At 47.6% G+C, this 13226-nt stretch overlaps 1 protein-coding gene across 1 annotated transcript in view; it reads left to right on the forward strand.

The window, feature by feature from the left end:
- Positions 1 to 458: 458 nt before the first annotated feature.
- LOC149325540 (large ribosomal subunit protein bL19m-like) overlaps positions 459 to 13226 on the forward strand; it is a 73870-nt gene continuing 61102 nt past the window's right edge. The window contains exon 1 of the mRNA XM_089564328.1: positions 459 to 515. Within this exon, the coding sequence (XP_089420454.1) occupies positions 484 to 515 (32 nt within the window). The 5' untranslated portion in view covers positions 459 to 483. The remainder of the gene's footprint in view (positions 516 to 13226) is intronic.

A 13226-nucleotide genomic window follows, 5' to 3' on the forward strand; every position in this document is an offset into this window, starting at 1 on the left:
CAAAGAGCAAGGCATCATGCCGAACGGGTGGTGGCGTTCGTGGACTCCCTGGCAGCGCTACAACACGCTGTCGCGTTCCGCTCCTAAAGGCGGAGCTTAAGCGTCCTTAATTCAGCAGTCAATTACTATTTAGTTATTAATCAGTAATTAGTCATTGATTATTAATTTGTCATTACTTAGTAATTTAGTCATTATGTGTGATGTCATGCAGTGCTGACGTCACCAGTGCTACAGAGGCAAACAAAGTGGTGCGGAAAACGCTTTCGCCTGCAAGCACTTAGACAGTCAAAGTGCGCCCTGGATTTTTAGGGATTCAATATCGCCTTTTTTAGCCTAACAGTATAATTTCAGCGTTCTTGCAAGTCTTTGCACCTTTGAGGCAATGAGACATTGTGTGCACCAAAACCAGATTGCCCTTTTTTCGAGAGCTGGACCCAGCGGCGCCCACATCACGTCAACACGTCCGCGACCACCGACTACGACATGTGGATACACTTCGCAGGTTACCGCTTCCGGTACGCGCAGGTCTCAGCTGGCGTTCGCCGGTCTCTCTTGGTCCACCGTGCTCTTGGTGCGCAGACAGCACTGCAACCGTATTACCGCTAGGGTGCCTCAGTGCGCGCGCCCTGTAGAGTCACTAGCGCCCTGCGGCGGTGGAGCGGGCGCATTGAGGCATCATAATTACCGGTGATCGGCCTAGAGAGAGAGAGAGAGAGAGAGAAACTCTTTAATTAAAAATAGGGGTCTTAAAGTGGAGTAGTGAGATAGATAATTACCGCGTCAAAAACAATAGCAAAGATCAACAAATTTCGTATAGCAGCTGCATAATTAGTTCACAGAGTTTATTTTGGTATGCACATTAGCGAAAACTGGCAAACAAAAAATTAGCTGCGGTTCTATCTGCTGCCGAACCTGGTTAGAGAGCGAAAGCTATGGCGTATCGGGCAACTATAAGCGGCTTGGCGTCTGTAACGTTCGTTCCGGACGCTGGATAGGCAGCGCACCCACCGTGCCACCCTAGCAGGTGATAGTTAATGGTTTATCGCGATGGTTTCCTCACCCAATGAACGTTGCGGCCTATTGCAGCAGTGTCGCGTGCCTGCTACAACGTTGTCAGCGCTAACGCATGCAGCCCACATTTCTCTCTCGTCACCCCACGTAGTACATACCTTATATAAGTGCGATTCAGGCGTCCACAGACCCAGGGAGCCAGTTATGCGCACTTCCTTTCCTTTAAATCATCGGAGTGTAAAAAAAAAAAACTGTCAACGCCAACGTCAGTGAACACAATGAACGCCGACGGCCTATGGCTTCAGTGCCGCGTTTGTGGCACAACGTTGTCAATGCCAACGCATGCAGCGTACATCTGTCACTACCGCCATGTGGCTTAAAGCACGACTGAGTTGTACACTGTCCCAAGAGGGCAGTTATGCGGCTTTCCTTTGCTTTCGAACTAGACGGACCTCCGTCGAAGATGTTTTCGTTCAAGGTGAAAACTAGGCACACGGCGATCGAAGCACGAGGTACCGTAGTGAAACTTTCGCTTCAAAACAAACAAAATAAATAACGAAAAAAATTGCCGACGATTACGTTACTTCCTAATGCGAAATTATAGCGCAGGAAATCAGCTGTTTCAGCTTTTCGATAGATTGAGGCAAGGAATTCGAACAAGACATGTATGTACCATTACAGACAACTTATTTTTCCCACATATTCCTTCTTCGCGAAACACTGCACTAACAGTTCTTGATCGTCATCAAGGAAGCTTTATGGTCGGAAAATAGATGGATATATGCTCGACTTGCTGCACCAAAGCCTGGTTCTCAAATACGAGGTCTGTGCAAGTATTTGGTTGGTTGGTTGATGGGGTTTAACGTCCTAAAGCGACTGAGGCTATGAGAGACGCCGTAGTGAAGGGCTCCGGAAATTTCGACCACCTGGGGTTCTTTAACGTGCACTGACATCGCACAGTACACGGGCCTCTAGAATTTCTCCTACCCGCGTCTTTCGGGTCAGCAGCCGAACACCATAACCGCTGAGCCACCGCGGCGGCCTGTGCAAGTATTTCGCGAGGCTGTCACAGCAGTGGGAGGCGTTACGAGCGAGAGGAACGGGATGTTCTCCCGCATAAGTGGTAAGACATTCCTGGTTTTATTTACATTAAAGTCTTAACCCACACTGCCACCCTGGCAGGTGGCAGTTAATGGTTTATTTGCGCGAGTTCGCTCACCGTTGTGGTGGTGGTGAAAACTTTTAATTACTGAAATAGAGTTTGGGAGCCACAGAGTGGCCCCGCTACATGGTCGGCGTCCCTAGTCCGGGACACCGCATGACAATGCCCCGTCTCTCGCCCGTTTCACCAGAGCCCTTTGGGACTCAAGCTAGGAGCAGTTGAGGAGGGCAGTCTCCCATGCCTCTCTGGAAGGGGCAGGGGAAGGGGGGAGGTGGGGATTTTGAGTACATGCCCACACCATGTGGAAGATATCACAGGTCTCCCCACAGTGCGGACACCATGTGGAAGATATCACAGGTCTCCCCACAGTGCGGGCATCGCCCATCCGTGTTAGGATCGTAATGCTTTAAGATTGCAGGACAGAGTAGAGTACCTGTCTGCAGGCGCCTTAAAGTTCGCTCCTCCGTCCCTACTCAGCCCCTTTGGAGGGGCCGGGAAAAGGCGGTGGATGTCGCTATAATGCGTTATAATTTCCCTGAATCGCAGCAGCGGCTGGTTAGTCTCCGAGCCAGAAGAATTGGGATGAGGAGCCCGGTGAGTAAGCGCTCGGGCAGCCGCGTCAGCGGCCTCATTACCTCGTAAGCCCTGGTGGCCAGGAGCCCAAATGATTCTTTTGGGTGTTGGATCAGTGGCAGTCCGTCTTAGAATACAAGCAGCTAAGGGGGAGATCTCCCCTGCCAAGTAATGATCACATGCTTTTCGGGAGTCCGTAATGATGATTCTCGAATTGGCGTGGGCGGCAGCAAGCGCTGTCGCTACTTCCTCGGCTCGCATTGAATTCGGGGCTCGAAAAGAGAGTCCATCAACGTGCACTTCCTGGTGAACGACTGCGGCCGTGTAAAATCCCGTGGGCGATGGCCCTGCTACGTCTACATAATATACACCTGGTCGGGAGCCGTGTTGTCTCTCAAGAGCCCGAGCCCGCGCTTGTCGCCTGTTTTCGTGCATGTCGGTGTCCATGTTACGGCGGAGCGGGGAGACCCAGAGCATATGGCGCCACAGTACTGGGATACCCTCCGCCTCCTCTGGAGTGCAGTCGTGTTGGATGTGTAAGCGGTTTAGCAGGCGGCGCCCAGGGGCCGTCTGCATGAGCCGCGTGCATTGGTTCACGAGGTGGGCCTCCCGCAGCTCCTGGTAGGAGTTTAGCACCCCCAATGCCTTAAGTTTGGCATTAGAGGTAGCCACCGGGAGATCCAGGGCTCGCTTAGTTGCCTTGCGGATGATGGCGTCTATTCGCGCCTCGTCTCGCTTAGTAGTGCTATAGTGCCTAGAATGTATATTCTAGGCACTATAGTAGTGCGGAGATATGGCACGGCGTAGAGGATCCGGCTAGTCACGAAGGCATAGACGAGCCGAAGCCGTTGTCAGCACTAACGCATGCAGCCCACATCTTTCTCGCATCACCCGACGTCCCTATAAGCGCGATTATTGCGTCCACTGACCCAAGGAGCGTTATGCGCACTTCCTTTCCTTAAAATGATCGGAGTGTAAAACGTTGTCAACGCCAATGAACACAATGTACGCCTACGGCCTATGGCTTCAGCATCGCGTTTCTGGCACAAAGTTGTCAATGCCTTCAGCCCACATCTCTCTCTCATCACCCCATGTACCTATAAGTGCAATTCAGGCATCCCACTGACCCAGGGAGCCAGTTTTGCGCACTGTGGCTGCAACGGCGCGTTTCTGGCACAACGTTGCCAACCCCAACGCATGCAGCGCACATCACGACCGCCAGCCGCAGCGGTGGCTCAGTGGTTAAGGCGCTCGTCTACAGAGCCGTAGTACAGGGGTTCGAATCCGACCGCGGCGGCCGCGTTTCGATGGAAGCGGAACGCAAAAGGCGCCCGTGTGCAGTGCGACCTCGAAATTATTCCGGAGACCTCCACTACGGCACCTCTTTCTTCTTTCGCTCCCACCTTCCTCCCTTCCCTACGGCGTGGTTCAGGTGCCCACCGAGATAGGTGAGATAGATACTGCTCCATTTACTTTCCTCAAAAACCAATTGACTAATTTTACCGCCACGTAGTTTAAAGCACGATTGAGGTATCCACTGTTTCAAGAGGGCAGTTATGCGCCTTCGCCCTGCTTCCCAAGCTCCTGCTCCATTAGTTTCGTAGCTTAGAGCGCGACTAAGGTGTCCACTGCTGGTTACAAGGACAACGGCGACGCCGCGAAACGCAGAAACGGGCGCCAAAGAGCTGCGCTAAAAGGAATAAAAGAACCCATCATCAGACGTGTCCAATTCAAAAATTCAGGGGGCACTTTGTTGACCTAAAGTGCGGTGAGGCGAAAGCTTTAAGCGCAGTTTTGCTGCTTGTGTCACCAATGTGTGGTTAAAATGTTAAGCTTCGCCTCTAAGAGTGGAACACGACAGCGTCTTGCAACGCTGCCAAGGAGTCATGAACATGAACATGAAGAACATGACTGCAGACACCCATGATGGTCGCCGTCTCGCGCGGGCGGAGGCTATTTCTCAACAATATGGCCATAAGCCAGGTGTCTTCTATGTGGATGCGGCCGGCCCACACCATGGGGGTTGGTACACGGCGGCCGTGATCCACCAAAACACTACAGTTCAGGGCCTTACTTTCCGTGCCCCAAACATTACATTTGCGGAAGAGATCGCCATTGCACTGGCCGCCGCAGATCCAGAGTCCCGAGTCATTATTACGGACTCCAGGGGCGCCTGCCGCAATATTGAGCAAGGGTATATTCCAGACCGTGCTTTCAAAATTCTCCACGCATGCGAATACACAGGGTTTCCGACCCATCGTACCATCGTGTGGGCTCCGGCTCATGCGGGTCTTGAGGGGAACGAGGCAGCCGACGCTGCCGCCCGCGCGCTTACTCACCGTGCGTCGCCTCATCCGCAGCCTGATCCGGAATTCAATTTCAATCCGGCCATCACCTTTAAAGAGATCACCTCTCTTTATCAAAATTTTCATGGTCTCTATCCCCCTCCCTGTAAAGGCCTCACCAGGGTGGAGGAGCGCTGGCTTCTCCGCCTCTATACCAATACTGTACTGTGCCCGGCAGTACTTAAGCACTTCAATTCTTCTTTCTCGGGCGCGTGCCCACACTGTGAGGAGGAGTTTTCGGACACCTACCACATGGTGTGGGCATGCCCTTCCAATCCTGCCTACCCACCCCACCTCCACCCCACTCGAGAGGACTGGGAAGCTGCCCTGCGCGGCTGCTCCGAACTCCATGCCCAACAGGCATTGGTAGCTAGAGCCCGGGCCACTGCGGAAGCTACAGGGATCCCGGACTAGGGATCCCTCCTAGTGTTTGTAAGGGGCGGGCCCCTCCGGCTCGCCCCATCGACCTCTCACTGTAAATAGGAATAAAAGTTTTCCTCCTCCTCCTCCTCCAGGGAGTCCACAGAACTTGTGAAGGTAAAGGATGCGCAATCAAAGGACGAACCACGAAGAAAGACACAGGGACACACACAAGCGCACTAACAACTGTTTATTTCTTCCTTGAAACGCTTACTTATACACCTGGCCACGCATGCTCAAAAGCAATCTCTAACCACAATAGTCATGCCAACGGCTGTTAACGCAGACGCGAACGCAAAAAGTTGATTTCGGCAACTTTTTGCGTTCGCGTCTGCGTTAACAGCCGTTGGCATGCCTATTGTGGTTAGAGATTGCTTTTGAGCATGCGTGGCCAGGTGTATAAGTAAGCGTTTCAAGGAAGAAATAAACAGTTGTTAGTGCGCTTGTGTGTGTCCCTGTGTCTTTCTTCGTGGTTCGTCCTTTGATTGCGCATCCTTTACCTTCACAACATCATGTACCAACTAGGCCCTACCCAAGTTTTGTTGAAGTCCACAGAACGCCATCGCCCATTCGGCTCTACACCTTGCTCGACGGTAAATTGGTTTTTAGGGAAGGAAATGTGTGTCTCTCTCTCACACACATATCTCGGTGGACACCTGAACCTCACCGTAAGGGATGGGAGGAAGATGGGAGTGAACGAAGACGCCGTATTAGCTAGACGCGCCTATGTTCATTCCAAACCATCGAGCTGCCATGGCGGAGTGGTTACGGCTCTCGTCTCGCACTCCGGAGACCATGGTTCCTTTGCCCAACTCGACCAATTTCCGACTCGGTTTTATTTATTTATGCGGTCTGACTAGAAAGTTTAATAATCTAACTGGTATTTACCATTGTTCTAATGCCACCCATCATGTCCTGTCACTCACCTGTCAAGTGATGGACTTCTAGAATGTTCGACAAAATGTCTATGAAACGTCTAGAAACGACGTCTATTAGTGATGGTTAATGATAGTTATGCATCACTTGTATGGTGTGTTAGAAAATGTCATGGTGTTTCTGGGTGGCCACCCACTTTGTATACATTTGTTTTGCCCTCAGTCATGAGTGTGTATGCAATGTTTTGTTTGTTTGCACTGTTCAATAAACTTCCATTTTACTTGCCAATTTCGTGGTACTAGTTAATGTATGGTTAGTGATAGTTAACGTGACCTTAACTAGTGCACTGATTAATCAGTGTTAGTTAAGGTACAGGCGCAGTGCACAGTACCACATGCCACTTCTTAACTACTACTAATTACCAATTAGTCATTAAGTAAAATTATATAATCATTGTACTTAATGACAGGACAGGTCTACAGAGCTGGCGCTGTTGGACCATAAGGAATATATTCTAAAACAGTTTGAAGAGAAATGTATTGTTATGGGTATTTTTGTTGATTTTAGCCATGCCTTCGATTATATTAGTCATACTATCATTTTTGAAAAATAGCATCATTATGGTATACGGGGACATGTTTTGGCTCTGCTCAAAAGTTACCTATCAAATAGATTTCAATATGTCGACATAAATGGTTTCATTTCTCACAGCAAAAAAATAATTTCAGGAGTCCCACAGGGTAGCATTTTAGGCCCTGTCCTATTTAATTTGTACAGTAATGATATTGGACACATCTGCTCAGATATCAAGTTCGTTATATATGTCGACGATACGAGTGCTTTGATGCCATCATTTTCTGAAGCTGAAGGAATTACTAAAGCAAATAATTTTCTGCGCAAATTGGACTCGTGTACTTCCAGCAATCATTGAAAACTAAACGCAAACAAAACAAAGGTGGTAATTTTTCGACCAAGATGTAAAAAAATTTCGTCACAAGGAACCGTAATGTTTAGATCCGCAGCCATTGATGTGGTAGATATGTCAAGGTGTTAAGGGTATATTTTAATTCAACTTTACAATGGAATGATCATGTAAATATTATAATCAGCAAACTGAGCTGCATAACTGGAATTTTAAATCGCAACCGCTATACTCTTCCAAAAAAAGTTAAACTAATGGTCTATAACGCTCTCTTTGTCTCCCACCTAAACTACTCTCATTTAGTCTGGGGAACAACAACAAAAACTAATCTGTTGAAGCTTGAAAGGCTACAGAAAAAAATAGTACGAATAATTGAAAACGTTGAATAAACAGCACCTTCTTCACATATCTTTGCTTCGCTTAATTTATTAAAAGTAAGAAATATATACGAATACAAATTATGCAGGCAGTACCGTTTAAGCGTCTAACGAAAGAGTACAGTTTTTACTGAAATCGCAGTATTAAGACCCAATTATCCCACCTACAGCACCAGAACTCCAGAATAATGGAAAATTCCAAAATGTTGCACTGCCTATGGACAACAAACACTCCGGCATAATCTTCCGCGATTATTGAATGCTGCAGAAAAAGAAGCCGCTGATGTATCCAATATGTCTCTTCCAAATATGTAGAAATATTTTGCTACTCATACTTTTTTTTCCTTGTGAATGAACGCACAGGTCTATCCTTATGTTCAATTACATTGCATTGTTTACGTTTAAAAAAAGGGAAAGGGGAAAAAATGTTTTCCCAGGCGTCCAAAACCAGTGCTTTATTGAAACTCTTATTTAGGCTTATTTTATTTTGTGATGCGATATAGTGCTGTTTTTTGTGTTTTTTCTTTTTTTCTTTTCTTTTTCTCTTTGCAACAAAAATGCGACTGTTTATTGCCCCACTCCGCTGCTGCATACACTGTAAGGGGGCGGAGGATTTTTCAAGCCGCAAATGTACGGCTTTTCCCTCCGCCTCCTTCCACTTCTTGTGGAGAATAAAACTTGTATGTATGTATGTAAATCCCTTTATATCATGTTCCGATGTCTTTCGATTGCACGCGATTAAGTATCGATTGGCTATTGATTGGCATATGCCCATATAAGGCATGCATCCGAAACGCGGACACATTTTATAACACGTCTTGGTCACGACAGTATGAGGCATTAAAGGCTTTCGCCTTAAAAAGCGTTTGGACTTGTTTTGGAAGTAGGCCCATATCCCCTATCCTATGCAGCCTAGCATGCCAGTAATATTTATTGCGAAAGCAATACTACTTCGAAGAACGGCCTTTCGCGTAGCGGCGGCCACTTGGCACGTTTCACCTTTAAAATGACCCCTGACATCATACCATGCCCTTGACGTCACAGCGTGACGTCAACGTCATACTATAAAACGAAAGACGGGCTAGCAACTCGTCGGGTAACGGCGGCCGCTTGGCTCGGCGCGCCGCGCTCTTCCCACTAGAGGCGCTGCACATGCAGTATAAAACAACTGCTTTCGCAACCTACCAGGCTTAACCAAAGCTAAGCCCCCGCCAATTTTATTGCGAAAGCAATTCTACGCTCATGAACGGCCTTTCGCGCAGCGGTGGCCGGTAGCCACGCGTGACATTTAGAATGACCTCTGATGTCATGCCATGCCTAATGACGTCATAGCGTGACGTCATACCAGGGTGAGAGATGGGCTACCAAGTCGAGTCGTCGCGCAGCAGCGGCCGGTAGCCACGCGTGACCTGTAGTCGCGGCGCACTGCGTTCCTTCTTTAGACGCGGCGCGCTGCGTTGCTTCCGTCGGAGGCGCTGCGCTCGCTTTCGCAACCTACCAGGCTTAACCAAAGCTAAGCCCCCCCGCCAATTTTTTTAAACGCCGGCTAAATTCTAATAAATAAATAATAATAAATTGGTTTTTGGCAAAGGAAACGGCGCAGTATCTGTCTCACTTATCTCGGTGACACCTCAACCACGCCGTAAGGGAAGGGATATAAGAGGGTCTGAGAGAAGAAAGGCAGGCAGCGCTGCAGTGGAGGTCTCCGGAATAATTTCGACCTCTGCTACTGAGTCGAAGTACCCGGGTTCGAACCCCACCGCGGCGGGAGCGTTTCGAAGGAGGCGAAAGTCAAAAGGCGCCCGTGTTCTATGCGATGTCAGTGCATGTTAAAGATCCCAGGCGGTGTTAAAGATCCCCGAGCGCGAGGTACTTTTTATTAAGCGTGAAATGCTTTTAGCTCCCGTTGTCGGCAGTGTGGTGACGTCACGCCGAGACCGAGAGCCAACATCCGGGCACTGAATTCCACTCATCCGGGCACTGAACTCCACACATCCGGGACCTGAAACGAGAGCATCCGGGCACCGTACGAGATTTAACGAGGCTCTCAGCCCTCCTGCAGGACCGGCATACAAGCGCCGGTAGCTTCGCGCCGAACGGGTGGTGGCGTTCCTCCCTTCCTGTACGGTGCGGTTCGGGTCTCCACCGAGATGACAGAGAATTACTGCGTAATTTCCTTTCCTCAAAAAGCGTCGCGTTCAAAAGGCAAGGCATCGCGCCGAACGGGTGGTGGCGTTCCGTGGACTGTCTGGCAACGCTACAACACGCTGTCGCGTTCCACTCCTAAAGGGGAAGCTTAAGCGTCATTAATTAGAAGTTAATTAGTATTTAGTCATTAATCAGTAATTAGTCAATAATTAGTAATTTGCCATTACTTCGTTATCAATTATGTGTGACGTAATCCAGTGGTGACGCCACCAGTGTAACATAGGCAAAGTGGTGCGGGAAACGCTTTCGCCTCTACGTACTTCGGTTCGAACACGCTGCATATTTATTTATTTATTTATTTATTTATTTGTGATACCCTCAGGGTACAGAGTACATTTCAGAGGGGAAGGGCAGTTGATAACAAGAAAAATAAACAAAGCACAATTCATACAATACTATAGAACAACTGAGGCAGGATAAAAAGAAGTGAGCAAAATTAACACGGAACAGATTAATAAAATAGTTTAAGAACAATACTAGTACGTGCAGAACACAACACTACAATAAAATACAAAAGCGATCATTATGTAATCAAAGTGGTAAGTATTCTTCGAAATTGAGTTGAATCAGTGATGCTAGTTAATGATGCGGGTAGGGAATTCCATTCTTTAGAGGTTAGCGGAAAATATGATTGCGCACATGTCCCTGTGTTACAATGAGGCACTTTGACCTTGTGTTGATGATCACGACGGTCAGAAATGAACGGTGCTGGTTGAATCCATCGAGAGCGAAGTTGAAAATTGGAGTAGAAAATCTTATGGAATAAGCAGATGCGGAAGTGCTTACGGCGGGTAGCTAGGGGCAGGAGGTTTAAACACTTTTTCATTTGGGTGACGCTAGATGTACGATGGTAATTGCCTAAAATGAATCTAGTTGCACGATTCTGGACAGTTTCCAGAACCTGTGTCAGTGAGACCTGTCCAGGGTCTCATATGGTCGTACGTAGGTCGTGTATAATAATGATTTTAACGAAGATGGAGCAAGTGTAAAATTTCTTCGAAGATAACCAAGCGTTTTGTTTGCTTTAGATGCTATATGTTCTATATGAAGTTTCCAGGACAGGGTGTTAGTTATATGTATGCCAAGATACCGGTACGATCTTACGCTTTCAAGGGGATGACTGTAAAGAAAATAAGGAGGAAAAGTAGTATTTGAACATGAAACTCTCATAGATTTGCATTTTTAAATATTTAGTTCCATTTTCCAATTATGACACCAGTCTAGTATTTTATTAAGATCGACCTGGAGAGAGCGAATATCGGAATCGTTAGTTACTTTAGAGTAAATCACGCAGTCGGAGGCAAACAAACAAATCCTAGAGTTAACAGTAGCAGGCAGATCATTAATATAAATCGGGAACAGTAAAGGACCAAGGACAGATCCTTGAGGAACCCCAGAACCAACTGGCACGGTAGAAGAATTAGTGTCATTAGCATGCACAAACTGAAGGCGAGAAAAAAGAAACGCGCGAATCCAGTTCAGAACAGAAGGGTCAATATTTAGAATGCTGAGTTTATATAGAAGTAATGAATGGTTAACTTTATCGAATGCCTTAGCGAAGTCGAGAAATATGCAGTCTGTGGAAAACGCGGAGTCTAAGTAGAAGTGCAGATCTTTAGTAAAGGAAAGTAATTGAGTTTCACAGGAGAAACCTTTCCGAAAGCCATGCTGAGTCAGAGAAAAGAAGCTATTATCTTCAAGAAAATTAACAAGGTGAGTGAAAATTATATGTTCCATTATTTTGCACGGTATTGATGTGAGAGAGATGGGTCGATAGTTAGACGGGTTCTGTTTGTCACCGGCTTTATGTACAGGTATGACCTTAGCAGTTTTCCAGTCCTCGGGAAGTACGCCATCATGGTACGACTGTGAGAATATGGTTTCCAAAATGATAGAGGTATATTCAACAGTATTCCGAAGAAATTTGCTATTAATGCCATCGATTCCGCTAGAAGATGTTTCTTTTAAATTATTAATGATTGGTATAATGCCATGAGAGTCAAACACAATTGGATCCGTACAGTAGTAGTTACACGATTGGAGTTTGGGATGGTGGCGATCAACGGATAAGGAGGAAAATGACTGGACAAAAGAGTCATTTAGTGAAGTGGCACAAAGATGGTCCGGAATGGGATTTCCAGTTGCTGAAAGTAATGACACTTTGTCGTTAGTGCTAGGTTTTATTATGCTCCAGAAGCGTTTAGGATTAGACTTTAAGATGTTCGGGAGGGTTACATTAAAAAAAGAAAATTTAGTAGTCTTTAGTGCACGGGAATAGGCTAAGGCAGCTGATTTATATGCAGTCCATCGCTCAGGTTTTAATGAATACCTAGCAATTCGAAAAAGTCTTTTCTTTTTGTTAAAAAGGCGGTTTAAATATCGATTATACCATGGAGCTTGGTTATTCGAGTAGACGCGCCGAAGAGGAATATGTCGCTTAATCAATTCAGATACCTTATTTCGGAACATGCACCAGTTAGTTTCCACCGAGCGCTCGAGGTAATTAGGTAATTGTAGTGCCGGCGCCCACATTTCGCTGGCTGGCCTCTCTGGAAACAAGCGCTGCGCGCCCGCCGTCGCTCAAAGAAGGCCCAGACTCTCTCGGACATGTCGCGGCTTGCAGCGTGAATCATCCGCCACGCTGGCGCCGACGCGGACCCTTCCTCCTTCCCTCCTCACCGCCAGTGCGAACTTCTAGGACGCTTCGTCGGCCGTCGCCTCTCGACCATTGGTCTAATTTGAACGGTGGCCAGTGCCGTGACCTGATTGGAGGATTTGAACTGCTGGCTGCCGCAACCGACAGCGGCGGCTTTAAAAACGGAGCCGTGCTGAACCCGCGCAGCAGACGGGCAGCAGAAGAGCATTCACGCCGAAGCTACGCTCGCCGCCGGGGCCGCCCTTCTTTGTGCTTGCCCGTGGTGCTCTTGGCCCTTGTATCATGTAAAAGCCCTTGTACCGTATTGTGCGTCTTTATCGTAAAGACTTTCAAAATTTTTCTTACCTCAACCGCTGGCTCGTTTGCGGTGAAACTGCACACAGAGCTTGCGTATTATGGTAACTTTTGTATCGTAGCAAGTTTTACAACGGTACTTACTTAGTTAAGCCATGCATGATGCAAAAGCATAATCGTCTGCGTCGAGATCGGCGTACCGAAACCCAAAACACCGAGTTTTTGCTGAAGGGCAGCAGTGGCGCCACCTGTCTGCCATAATGAAATTAAACAAGAAAAACGCAGCTCAGGACTTCGCATGGGACTTCGCGACGTCGTCCTCCGACGAGCCACGAAAGCAGACGATATAAGCTGAATTGGATAAAGTCATTGGACGAAAAAA

This window comes from Amblyomma mixtum, chromosome 10 (genome assembly GCF_055824585.1).
Source record: "Amblyomma mixtum isolate Tamu chromosome 10, ASM5582458v1, whole genome shotgun sequence".
In the NCBI taxonomy this organism is placed as follows: Eukaryota; Metazoa; Arthropoda; class Arachnida; order Ixodida; family Ixodidae; genus Amblyomma; species Amblyomma mixtum.